The sequence below is a fragment of the Prionailurus bengalensis genome, chromosome E2, assembly GCF_016509475.1.
Source record: "Prionailurus bengalensis isolate Pbe53 chromosome E2, Fcat_Pben_1.1_paternal_pri, whole genome shotgun sequence".
Lineage (NCBI taxonomy): Eukaryota > Metazoa > Chordata > Mammalia > Carnivora > Felidae > Prionailurus > Prionailurus bengalensis.
Window position 1 is genome coordinate 31,397,857 of NC_057352.1, and position 13,413 is coordinate 31,411,269.

At 35.7% G+C, this 13,413-nt stretch overlaps 1 protein-coding gene across 6 annotated transcripts in view; it reads left to right on the forward strand.

Annotated features, from left to right (window-relative positions):
* Positions 1 to 13,413, forward strand: part of CHD9 (chromodomain helicase DNA binding protein 9) — a 156,175-nt gene that overhangs the window by 80,542 nt on the left and 62,220 nt on the right. For all 6 annotated transcript variants that reach the window (XM_043599197.1, XM_043599199.1, XM_043599198.1 and 3 more), the window contains exons 11-16: positions 1,845 to 2,088; positions 6,194 to 6,370; positions 7,485 to 7,628; positions 7,748 to 8,003; positions 9,297 to 9,507; positions 11,554 to 11,749. In XM_043599197.1, coding sequence (XP_043455132.1) covers positions 1,845 to 2,088; positions 6,194 to 6,370; positions 7,485 to 7,628; positions 7,748 to 8,003; positions 9,297 to 9,507; positions 11,554 to 11,749 — 1,228 coding nt within the window. The remainder of the gene's footprint in view (positions 1 to 1,844; positions 2,089 to 6,193; positions 6,371 to 7,484; positions 7,629 to 7,747; positions 8,004 to 9,296; positions 9,508 to 11,553; positions 11,750 to 13,413) is intronic.

Sequence of the window (13,413 nt, forward strand, 5' to 3'; positions counted from 1 at the left end):
TCTGTTTCCCAATCCATGAGGTATTTTTCAGCCCTAATTTGCTGTGTCCCTGCTGCAAATTCTTGATTTGTGATTTGTGTAGTAATTGCTCCTTCTGTAAACTTTCCCCCATTTTCGCCCCCAGCAGCTTCCATAGTGTGACTCCGTCCAGACTCTGTGACTTTCAGGTCTGCTGGTTTTCCTTCCTCTGCCTGCCCTTTCAGTATTGCTTTTCCTCCTGAAGTTCCTCTTTTGCTCTCTTCTTGTACAGGTTTGTTCTCCACCCCCCCCTTGTGCCTTCACTTATCAACAACATCCTAATGGTCTCGCATCTTTATCTCTAAGACCTTGAACTCACTCCAAGCCCATATTTCCCTTTGCCTCTTGCTACCCTTAAAGTCTATCTCACCTATTCTTTAAACACAAAATTCAAAATTAACCATATCACTTCCTGTTTCCTCCATGCCAAACTTGTTCTTCTTCCATATTTTGTATTTCAGTTAAGAATAACACAGTTCAGGGGTACCTGGCTAGCTCAGTCAGTAGAGCATGCAACTCTTGATCTTGGGGTTGTGAGTTCACGCCCCATGTTGGGTGTGGAGCCTACATAAATTAAATTAACAATAATACAGTTCGTTTAGTCAACCAGACTGAAATCTGGCTGTCATCTGATACCACGTATATCTGGTTGGTCACTAAGTCTAAATCGTTCCAAGTCATAATTAACTTTCTCTCCTCTTTGCCCCCCTTCCTTAGTCCAAGTGCCCATCATTGTTTCCTGCATTATTACAGTACTTCACCAGTTAGTGTCCCAGCTTCTAGTCACCTCACCTTCTAATAACCACAGCAGAACCCGAGTAAACTTCAAAATACAAACCCAAACTCATCAGGTTTCTTTAAAACTTCTCACTGACTCCCACTGCATAACAGAATGATGTCTAACCTTCTTCATTTATGACCTCTTCATATCTCAATAATACCCCCTCCTTTACCCTCATCTCAAAACCATATTTGTAGTCTCCCAGTTGGTCATGTTCTTTACACCTCTACTCCTTTGCTGTGCTCTCTGGCAAAAATCCTACCCATTACTAACCTCTTCTCTGAAAGAGATCTCTTCTACTCTCTTTTTGCCAGAGTTGGACACTTACTCCTCTGAGCTTCTTAATAAACTTAACTCTGATGATTCTCAACTGGCCTTATAATCATCTGTGGAACTTTTTTTTTTTTTTTAATTATAGCTGCTTTTATCCTACTCCATACAAATTGAATCATAATGTGTAGGGGAAAGCCCTGGGTATCTTGTGTTTCTTTCAGGCTTTCAGGTTCTTCTAATGCACAGCCAAAGTTGAAAAACAGTGCTTTATTTGTGCTTCTGTGATAGCACATTGCATAACTGTTTGTTTGGTTGGTTGTTTATTTATTTATCTATTTGCATGTCTGCTTTTCTAATAGATACAAGCCCCTGGAAGGCAGAGAACATGTTCTATTTCTTTTGTATCCTATCTTCTCATACTGTCCCTGAGATAATAGAAGGTATTTAATAAATGCTTCCTGAAAAAATAATATATTTAGTTTGCCTTACTCTTGCCATTTCATTCTTTAACAAAATCATACCTCTAACAGGTGATATCTTTATTTTGGAGCTACAAAAATCTACAGTTTTCCCTCTTCAGGATTATAATAAAATTATAACTTTATATATATAAATAATGATATGCCTATTCTGCACTTCAGCAACTTTTATTTTTTATAAATGCAAGTATTTTAACTTGGTCTTTGATTATTTCTGAATATTTATCTTTAAAGACATTGTAGTGTACAGAAAAACCCAATGTATACATGGATAATATATTTGTTTATTTCAGACGAAACTGCATTTTAGCCGATGAAATGGGTCTTGGCAAAACCATTCAGTCAATTACATTCCTCTACGAAATCCTTCTGACTGGTATAAGAGGACCTTTCCTGATTATCGCTCCACTTTCTACTATTGCAAACTGGGAGAGAGAATTCCGTACATGGACTGATATTAATGTTGTGGTTTACCATGGGAGCCTGATTAGCAGACAGATGATACAGCAATATGAGATGTACTTCAGGGACTCACAGGTGTGTTGCTGGTGATTTTGTTGGTTGTTTGAAAGGTCAGGTTTGAAAAAGCTAATTACTACACATTCATTGTTTTCAAATTAAGGATGCGTATTATTTGCCTACAAACGTCTTTGTTCAGGCTCTTCATTCATCATATCTATTTTCCAATAAATTTTCGTAGCTGAAGAGAACAATGACAAGGAATTAGGTTCATGTTCTAGTTCACTATAAAGTGTGCCAATTTATACAAATGTACTAATTTGATTGTATCCCTAATATTTCAACTAGAATAATTGTTTTACTGATTGCTTTTAAATTTACATCAAATTTATTTTTAGAGTAGTATTTGTTTCTTTGATCATCCTCCAGTTTTTTCCCCTCCATTTTAAAAATGTAAATCTTCAGTGAACACGATGGGTTTAAATGCCTATTCAGATAAAACCTAGGTTCTCTTTCATGTTCAAAGGATTTTGATTTTTAGACATATTTTAAAGTTTGGTTTGTTTGTTTTATATGCAGATACAAGCACACCTCTATATCTTTTTCCTGTTTGGATTGGTTATTCCAGTACTGTGGTGATTTGGTGGCTTTCTTCTCCCCCTAAATCCTAAAGGCACATTTTCTGTTTTCCTTTGGCCTCTTACTCTTTAGTAGGAGATTTCTTATTTTTCAGCTAAATACACACATCATAAAATTAAGAGATGATAATAAAGAATTTTCCAGCAGAAAGTTAAATGTAGAAAGCATTAAGTGCTAATTGCAGTTCTGAGTGGTAGGTAATAGGACTCTTTTAGATTAAGAATTTTATTAAGAAATAACAAAATCAATAAAAACATAGTTCACACAAATTACACTTTTTAATTGGAATAGGTTTATTGCCTGACACTCTGCCTCAGTAGCACCTTAACATTTTATTTTTCTTTCACTGATTCTTTTATTTTATAAGGCTCATTATAACACATGGCCAGGTCAAGGGATATGATACAGTTTGAAGTAAGGTAATGTGCCCAGCCTTCTACTGCTTTTCTTACCAAGTGTAACTGATTTTCTACCTATTGGAGGCTGAAAATGGACGTATTAATTGATTTAGTTCCTTCAACCTCATTGTCCCTCTTACTTTTATGGTTGAAACAGTTACATCTCCTATGAAATAAAGCATCTGTTTAACCCTTTAGTTATTCCTCAGTTTTATTGAAACTGTCACCTTTGTACCTTTCAAGCCTATGACATTTCAGTTAGATTATAGTTTGATTTCCTTCTACAGTGTTTTATTCTTCCCAATCATACATTTGTAGAATTTAAGAGCTGTATGCTATCATAAAAATGATTATGATTGACTTAGTTCGATATATACTATATATGTACATAGTTCTATATATACTATATATGTGTAGTATATATAAAAAGCATAATTAAAACTTTGGGAGCTTAAGAGATGTTTAACAGGGTTGCAATTTTAATATATGTCTCATGTGAGCTTGGTATGAACATGAGAGCCTAAAAGCTAAAAGATTCTTGATGTGTTATAAACTGAATAGTATATATAAAATATTATATTTTTGTAGTAAATGTTATACATTCTGGAAAAATACTTTCTGACAGGTTTAAAATTTAAAAAGGTAAAAATGTCTCCTTTAAAGATGAGATAAATAGATTTGTGCTTTAAATACAGATTCAAGGGGCACCTGAGTGGCTCAGTCGGTTAAGCAGCTGACTTCAGCTCAGGTCATGATCTCACGATTTGTGGGTTTGAGCCCCGCGTCAGGCTCTGTGCTGACAGCTCAGAGCCTGAGCCTGCTTCGGATTCTGTGTCTCCTTCTCTCTTTGTACCTCCCCTGCTCGTTATCTGTCTATTTCTCAAAAATAAATGTTTAAAAAAAAAATCTAAAAAATAAATACAGATTTAACTATGAACTCTTTCAGGTATATTTTAATATAAATTAATTGAATATTCACCTTCTGCTATCATAGTAGCAGTAAAATTATGCTAACATTTTCTGAATTACCCTGAAAAAAGTAACAGAGATAATAATACTAATAATCACAAATATTTATTGAGTAATTACCATGTGCCAGGCAGTATGCCATACATTTTAGAGGCAGTATTTTGCCTAATCTTTGTAATGCCTACCTTGTAAATAGGTAATAACATTAGCCCCATTTACAAATGAGGAAACTGAGGTATAAAGAAGTTATATAGTTTCCTCCAAAACCCCACCAAAACTGGGATTAATAAACCCAGGTCACTTAGACTCAAAAGCTCTTATTCTTAAACATTGTGATGTCAGTTTTACTGAAAACATCCTATCCTAGGTTGTTAGAGCTGTGTAAATGCCATGGACTTACACTTTACCCCTATTCTAATAATATTCTACTGGATCAATTTAATGGCCATTGTATATGATCAATAGTAGGAATTAAACCCTAAGTCAGAATATACAGTCTTTCTTAACCCTTCATTTCTCCTAATCCCTAATAATGTATAGTTTTCAGTCCCATTTAAACATTCCTTTGACTTGGCTTCTAGGTTGTCGTGCTGTCCTATATCATTACCCATTCTTTCTGAAGCCCCTTTTACTGGTTCCTTCTTATCTTCCCTATCTGAACTTGGGGGTGACCCAGAGCTCCATCTTCAGACTCTTTCATATCCATACTTATTCCATCAGAGGCTCCATTCAATCCTACAACTTGAGTACCATCTGTACTGCTAGAAGCTCCCAAATCTTATCACCAACTCTAACCTCTTTCCTGAATTCCAGAGTCCTATCCAAATGCCTGTTCAGCTATTCCACTTGGATATCTAGTAGTCGTCTCAAATATAACATGTCCAAAATCCTGAATTTTCTCTTTGTAGTGTATAGCAGCACCACCTTCTAATTGTTCAAGATAAAAAAATTCTGCAGTTAAGCTTGAATCCTCTTTATCTCACTCTATACCTATCCATTTAGGTATATCTCCTTTCAAATCCTTTGGGATCTCCTTTCAAGATACATCTAGAACTGAATACTTCTCATGACTTCCCATGGTGATCTCTTGCTTGGATTACTATGGCAGTCCCTTAATGGGGCTCTATGACCTGTCCCTGGCCTCTTTCAGACTATTTTTACCACAGAAGCCAAAATTACTCTTTTAAAATACATGTCAAACCATGTTACTCTTGTCCCAAAACCCCCCAATAGCTTCTTGCTCAGAGAAAGAGCCAAGTCCTTAGCACACTTTCAGGTCCCGGCACAGCTTCATCCCCTTCACACTCAGCAGGTTTCAGCCACTCTGGCATTCTTACTATTACATGAAGACTGCCAAAGATACTCCCACATGAGGACCTTCATGCTTGGCTACTCCTTCCAAGAATGCTTTCTCCTCTAGATCTCTAGGTACCACCTGGGTTTCTCCCTCATCTTCAGGACTTTGCTCAAATGTCACTTCTTAGTAATGGCCTTCCAGCCAATTCATAACGTTATAGTGGTCACCTCTGACCCTACACTTATTATTTATCCCTGTTTTATTTCACAGCCCTTATCACTTTGTAACTTTTTAAAAAAATTTTTGTTTTTTTCTCAATGGCTGTGTCCTGAATTTGAATCATTGGGATGTAAGTTCCACTTGGATAATTATTTCTGTTTTATTTACTGCCATATCTCCAGCATCTGGAGCAGGGCCTGGCACATAGATACGCAATAAATATTTGCTGAATACGTGACTCAGGTGGTTAATTTTGATATCAACTATTTATTTGCCATTGTATGTGTGAACTCATGGATATAAATGATAAATGTTAAAATTGAAATTTCACTGGCCAGATTTTGTAATGGCCATTTCTTTCTTGATCTAAAATTGTTACTATAACTCTTAAAAACTATAAAACATTTTATCAGGGAATACTTGAATATAATTATAAATTAAATAATTGTGTTGGTATACATTTTTTGCATTATTCTTGAAAACACTATAATATAGTTTTAATGCTAAATGTCCTCATTTAAAGAAAATATATGCATATGTAAAAATTTCAGTGGAAAATGTAGCAGATGTCTTTAGATGTATTTTTATGCAATTTGACAGGAATTAAAAATTGTGATGAAGACATTCTAGCAAATTATTGTATTTGATAATAAATTTCTAGGGGCGTATCATTCGAGGAGCTTACAGATTCCAAGCCATCATCACCACTTTTGAAATGATTCTTGGTGGCTGTGGAGAGCTAAATGCAATTGAATGGCGATGTGTGATTATTGATGAAGCACATAGGTTAAAGAATAAAAATTGTAAACTTCTTGAAGGTCTGAAACTCATGAATCTGGTAAGTAACTTATCGTTATTTTGACTTAATTCAGTTTCTTAGCTGCGTAGTGAAATGCAAAGGCAGAGAGCTAATGCTAAATGTACTCCTTTTTAAGTTTTAGAAGATGGTTATATCTGATTTCTGTCTGGTAATTGAGGTTTTTTTCTGTTTTCTCTTACGGTTTAATTACTAAGGAACAAAATTTCACATGCTCAGCATATATTGGTTACAATTAATAAATGGCATTTTTTAAAGTCTTCTTGCTAGTGTGTTTGCTTATTTCAAATCAGAGTCTTTTCCATTTTTTTAACATTTTCATTTAATTAACATCACGTAATTAGTACACGGACACTTGAACAAGTCACTCCAGTATGCGGAACTACATACAGGAACACATCGAAGTCCTCCTTTTTGTGCCCCATTGATGCCCACCCCCTAGTTCCACTCCCCACTCCAGTGTTTATAGATGAGTGTATATCTTTCTAGACTAAACATTTACTATACATATGCAGATATACAGATACATATACAAATATTTAGCTTGGGGATTTAGAGATACTGTCAAATCAAATTTTAAATGATAATTCATACTATCATCAGATATCTTGTCTATTTCCTATTACTATTATGTTCAGTTTGTAATGCAACTCTAAAAGCATATTCCAGTCAGCTCTTCGTATTGTTGCATTGTAGCCTTAATGACATTATTCTGTGAAAAGTCCAGTGATGTTTAGCCAAATGATAAAGAATGAGAACCATTTTGCATACAAATTACCATGCCAAGAATGAGTACTAAAGAAACAAATAGCTTCTTTGTTCTTGAAAGTTCTATTTCTTTGAGAAAATATAAAATATGCTTGTTAATTATTTAGAAATTTTCTTTTAAAAGCATGAATAGGTAAAAATAGCCTGTAAAAGGGAAGTATTACAAGAATGATAAGAGTTTTTAAAAAAGCATTTGAAAAATTAGTGAAGATTTGTGGGTAGAGATGTGTTTTGAGTTGACTCTTGAAAATTATGGTTGGGAAAGATACTTGCTTTTGAAAAACATTGAACATTTGATAACCTATGTCAGCTTTCATATAATTTTAGTACTGTGGTATGTGACATGAATTATTCTTGCTTCATGTAGGAACACAAGGTGCTTTTGACTGGTACACCTCTCCAAAATACAGTTGAAGAACTATTCAGTCTTCTTCACTTCCTAGAACCTTTAAGGTTTCCTTCCGAATCAACATTTATGCAAGAATTTGGGGATCTGAAAACAGAAGAACAGGTATCCTCATTGGTCCTTGTAAACAAAGGCATCAAATCTCTTATCACTGTGATTGTGTTTATGTATTTGTAACTAAATGCACATATACATTATATATCTTTTTATCATTTTTTATGCAGGTGCAAAAACTTCAGGCTATCCTGAAACCCATGATGTTGAGGCGATTGAAAGAAGATGTGGAGAAGAAGCTGGCACCAAAGGAAGAAACCATCATTGAAGTGGAACTTACTAACATTCAAAAGAAATACTACCGGGCTATTTTGGAGAAGAACTTCTCCTTTTTATCCAAAGGGGCAGGGCAGACCAACGTACCTAACTTGGTCAATACCATGATGGAGCTCAGGAAGTGCTGCAATCATCCGTATCTTATCAAAGGTAGCTAACAAGGATTGCAAACAAATACTTGTTTCTTTGAACGAATGCTCGTGAATTAACGACAGCAACACCACCACCACTACTACAGCTGCAGTGGCTGTTATGAGGAAAGGCAGTGATGTACCACTCTTGGTGTTTCAGCATCAGGGTGCCCCATGATTGCATGCTAGGTTACAGGAGCAGGACTTGGTTCAGTCTAATGTGGACTGGACTTCCTCCTCCAATAGAATCCTCCTCATGGGTAAAGACAGCAAAGCCTACCTTTGGGCCTCTGAGTTTATATTTTTCTTTTTCCTCGTCCCTTTGCAGTCCAGGTCTCCAGTTAGTGTCTGTTTTTGTTCTGTAATCATGTTGCTTTTTAAGGTCTTATTAAGTTCTCTACTAATATTCTCTCTGTACATCTTTTCACTTATTTCTGGGAATATTATCCCATCTTTATCTAAGACATATGGTTTCTTAGCCTTATAAGTAACTCTCTTTCAATCCTGTTATTCTTTAATGATCAGACAGGCAGAGGGAAGGCAGAGAGCCTTTAATACTGATTAGACTCTCTGGAGGAAGTATGCATCACAGAGACCTATAACTTGACTTCCCTCTTAATTGTCCTTGTTTTGATGGCCAGCAGGATACCTACCCATAGACACATCCAGATTAATTGTGATCACCCTCACTGTCGTATTGGTATTTAAATAATAGATGTTTGTTTAAAAAAAAATGTTTACTCACCTAAGGTTAAGACCACATTTTCATTAATTCTTTCCCTGATAGCATTCATTAAACATTTAGCAAACGTGGGGCACCTGGGTGGCTCGGTCAGTTGAGCATCCGACTTCGGCTCAGGTCATGATCTTGCGGTCTGTGAGTTCGAGCCCTGCGTCGGGCTCTGTGCTGACAGCTCAGAGCCTGGAGCCTATTTCAGATTCTGTGTCTCCCTCTCTCTGACCCTCCCCCATTCATGCTCTGTCTCTCTCTGTCTCAAAAATAAATAAACGTTAAAAAAAAAAACATTTAGCAAACATAAATTTATGTAAGGCATTATGCCCAGGGTCTCGACAGATAATAAGATGCTTTAAGACATTGCCCATATCCTCAATGAAATTATAGTCTAGTGTTGATGGGTGTTTAGCCACAAACATAAATAATACTAATAAAAACAGTGTACCTATCATCAGAAAAGTATAATGTGTTACAAAAGCACAGAGGAACACTAATTTTGATTTGTTTTTAAAAGAGAGCAACTGGGGGCTGCCTGCATTTGTGCACTGAGGCTGTCTTCTTACGTGTCTTTGACAGGTGCTGAAGAGAAAATACTTGGAGAATTTAGGGATACGTATAATCCAGCTGCTTCTGATTTTCATCTTCAAGCAATGATCCAGTCTGCTGGTAAACTGGTCCTTATTGATAAATTGCTTCCCAAAATGAAAGCTGGAGGTCATAAAGTGCTCATCTTCTCTCAGATGGTACGCTGCCTTGACATCCTAGAGGACTATCTCATTCATAAAAGGTAAGGCATGTATTCATCTACTGAATTATACTATGAATTACACTAAATACATGCTGCTAAGGATTTGGCATCAGTGTACTGTAACCTAGCTCTACTCACATCTTTCTCTTGATCTAAGTAAGAATCCATTTAATTTGTAAGGATTGCTTAGGATGTTCAGGATGTGTCAGGTGTTCTGTGTATGTTGTACATAGTAGGAGGGGCTAAGGAGACTGATTAAGTAAACTTTGTACATTGATGGGTACTTGTTGACCTAGGAATGGGTTTTTAGTGTACATTTTACTTGATTTGTAAATCTTGGGGTAATGACTCTTTAAATGGACTTATAACCATCTTCAAAAATAAAAGAAAATGGTTCATCTTTTCAGGTCTTTCATTTTAATTAGAACCTGAACTCGCTGCACTTTCACTCTTGCCATTTACCATATGACATTTATTCATGCTTTAATCCTTTCTGATTTGTTTAATGTGGAATTTTGTTTTGGTTCATGACAATAAATCTTAAATACTGTCTAATCAGTATTTAGATTAAAAGGATATTTATCATAAGGATATGTTCTCAGAACATTCATCGTCTAGTCAGATATCAACATATTTCCATAAAAGGGAATCTGAAGATGCAGCTGTAGATTTTAGTTCAGCAAATTTTGACTCTTATATATAAGTAAAGGCCTAGCTAGTTGAGATTATCGGAAAGTGTGTAGTTCGTTTTCATTTTTTATTTTATTTCTAGTTCTATTTTTAGTTTCAGTGTTACACTCCTTTAGTCTATTTTCAAAATACGTATTATTCTCAACTTTATATCATATGAGATAAAGTTGCAATATTCCTAAGAATAGCTATTCTTACATTTTTTTTATCTTCTTACACAAAGAACTTTATAAGATAAAGATGAATCTCATGGAAAACCCCAAATTTCTTTAATGTTACAAGTCATGTTATTGAAGTCACACCCCCATTTCACAGGTACTAGAGACAACAGTGAGCTCCTGCTGAGACTCTAGTAAATTACATGTATAAAGAAGTGCCTTGAACTAGAAGAGGTGTGGCAAATGTGTGTATCCCCCTTCTAGTTCCTAAAGTTTTGTGTATTTTAATTTTATTGATGTCTATGAGTTTCTGAATTTTATGTGAATGAGAAAAGATAAAAGAAGTTAAAAGTTAATTGCTTAATAGTAATGACTCTAAAGAATTAGCATTCAAGGCGCCTGGGTGGCTCAGTCGGTTAAGCATCTGACTTCAGCTCAGGTCCTGATCTCGCAGTTCATGAGTTCCAGCCCTGCGTTGGGCTCTGTCCTGCCAGCTCAGCCTGGAGCCTGCTTTGGATTGCCTCTCTCTCTGCCCCTGCCCCACTCATGCTCTGTCCCTCTCTCTCATACAAAAATAAACGAACATTAAAAAGTTTTTTAAAAGAAAAGAATTAGCATTCTACAGAATGATTTGGAATGATCCAGAAAACTTTGGAGTTTTTGAAGCAAATTCTTAATGTTTCATATTGTTAATATCTTGAAAATTTGTTAAATGTTGAAAGCTGTATTATTATTTTCAGATCCTTTTAATAAACAGACTTGTTTAAAAAGATGAAAAAGAAAAGAATTAGCATTGTAGTTTGCCCTTGATAGATACATAGTTTGTGATCAAGTATATCTTGAGAGAATAACATGGTTGAGACAGAAAAACATTGGGAAGTTTCCTGAGGTTTTATGAAAGTCTTTGATTTTTGTTTAAAATTTTTTTTTTATTATAATGAGATTAGCAAGGTAGTTTTTGCATTTTTTTTTAATTCCAACTTCTGAAAATGATATTATGATGGTATTTTAATTATACATCAGGAATGCAGAGATTTTGTGTCTTTATATTACTTTGTATTTTCTCCCTCCCACCAACACCAAGAGTTAAAAAACCATAGAAACTGGATGGGGTGATATCGCTTCTTAATTTTATAGTAAATGTAATGTTGCAGGAGAACGGACTTTACATCTGATAGAATGTATGTTTATTTTCATTATATTCATCTAACTAAATATATGCCATTTCATTTGATAGATATTTATATGAGCGAATTGATGGAAGAGTCAGAGGGAACCTGCGGCAAGCTGCTATAGATCGATTTAGTAAACCTGATTCAGATCGATTTGTTTTCCTTCTGTGCACCCGAGCTGGTGGGTTGGGCATCAACTTAACTGCTGCTGATACATGTATAATTTTTGATTCTGATTGGAACCCTCAGAATGACCTGCAGGTAAATACATTCCTTGGCTAAGAGAATTAAATTTCTTATTGGCAGGGGGGCGGGGCACCTGGCTGGCTCAGTCAGTTAAGCATACAACTCTTGGTTTCAGTTCAGGTAATGATCTCACAGTTTGTGAGTTTCAGATAAACATCGGGCTCCATGCTGACAGTGCGGAGCCTGCTTGGGATTCTCTCTCTCCCTCTCCTTCTGCCCCTCTCTGCTCACGCTTGCTCTCTCTCAAAAATAAACTAACTAAATAAATTTCTTTTTTCATTCCTGTAACTATTCTTGATACTCCACCTCTTGTATTTTTATCTGAACAAACTACCGTGTATGTTTCCCTAATAGGTTAAATTATCTTAATTTTAATTTAATGATAACAAAATATACTTATTTAGATTATATATTTAGGTTATATATCTTCTAAATAAGTTTACTGACTTGAGTACAGTATTTGTTTGAAGTCTGTTATGTAAATTTGAGAGAGCTTTAAGAATAACGTCTTTGCAATAAATAAAAATCCCAGAATCTTACTTTCTGAAAAATAAGCGCTTATCCTAATTTCACCTTCTCAGTCATCACATAATGTAGTACGCATAGAATTAAGACCTAATAGACCATGCCTTTTTATGAAAGACAAAATTAAGGTATACGTGTAAGTTAGGACAATACTTGGATCTCATAGAAATAGGAATATTATGGGGCGCCTGGGTGGTGCAGTCGGTTAAGCGTCCGACTTCAGCCAGGTCACGATCTCAAGGTCTGGGAGTTCGAGCCCCGCGTCGGGCTCTGGGCTGATGGCTCAGAGCCTGGAGCCTGTTTCTGATTCTGTGTCTCCCTCTCTCTCTGCCCCTCCCCCATTCATGCTCTGTCTCTCTCTGTCCCAAAAATAAATAAACGTTGAAAAAAAAAATTTTTTTAAAGAAATAGGAATATTAACAGAGTGATCAGATAGCATCAAAGTATGCAGAAGATAAGCATCGAGGAAAGATATGAAAACATAAAGTTTAAGAGAAATTCTTTTATTGTTCATGGTAGTCTTTATTGTATTGAAATTAATATTATTATTACTTTAGGTAGTTATAATTCCAAATTGTTCCTGAGAATAAACCTGGCTTTCTAAAAAATAAGATTTTAACTTCTTATTTGTGTAACTATATGTATTCTAGTTCAAAATTCAAAGATCCAAATTTAACAGATGAGACAAACTCTATAGAAGGCCAGTTAGTAAATATTTTGGGCTTTTGTAGATCACATAAGGTGCCACACATTCCTTGTTGTTTGTTTTTATAGTCACTTAAAAGTGTACAAGCACCTGGGTGGCTCAGCTGATTGAGTGTCCAACTTTGGCCCAGGTCATGATCTCACAGTTTGTAGGTATGAGCCTTGCATCAGGCTCTGTGCTTACAGTTCAGAGCCTGGAGCCTGCTTCGGATATTGTGTCTCCCTCTCTCTCTGCCCCTCCCCCACTTGCATTCTGTCTCTCTCTTTCAAAAATAAATAAACATTAAAAAAATTTTTTTGTTAAAGTGTAAGCCATTCTTAATTGGCAGGCCAGATTTGGTCCACAGGGTGTAGTTTACCAATCTGTAGGATAAACCCAAATCATGATTATTTGCCTGTTGGGTACATATTTATATTAACATTGGGGCGCCTGTGTGGCTCAGTCGGTT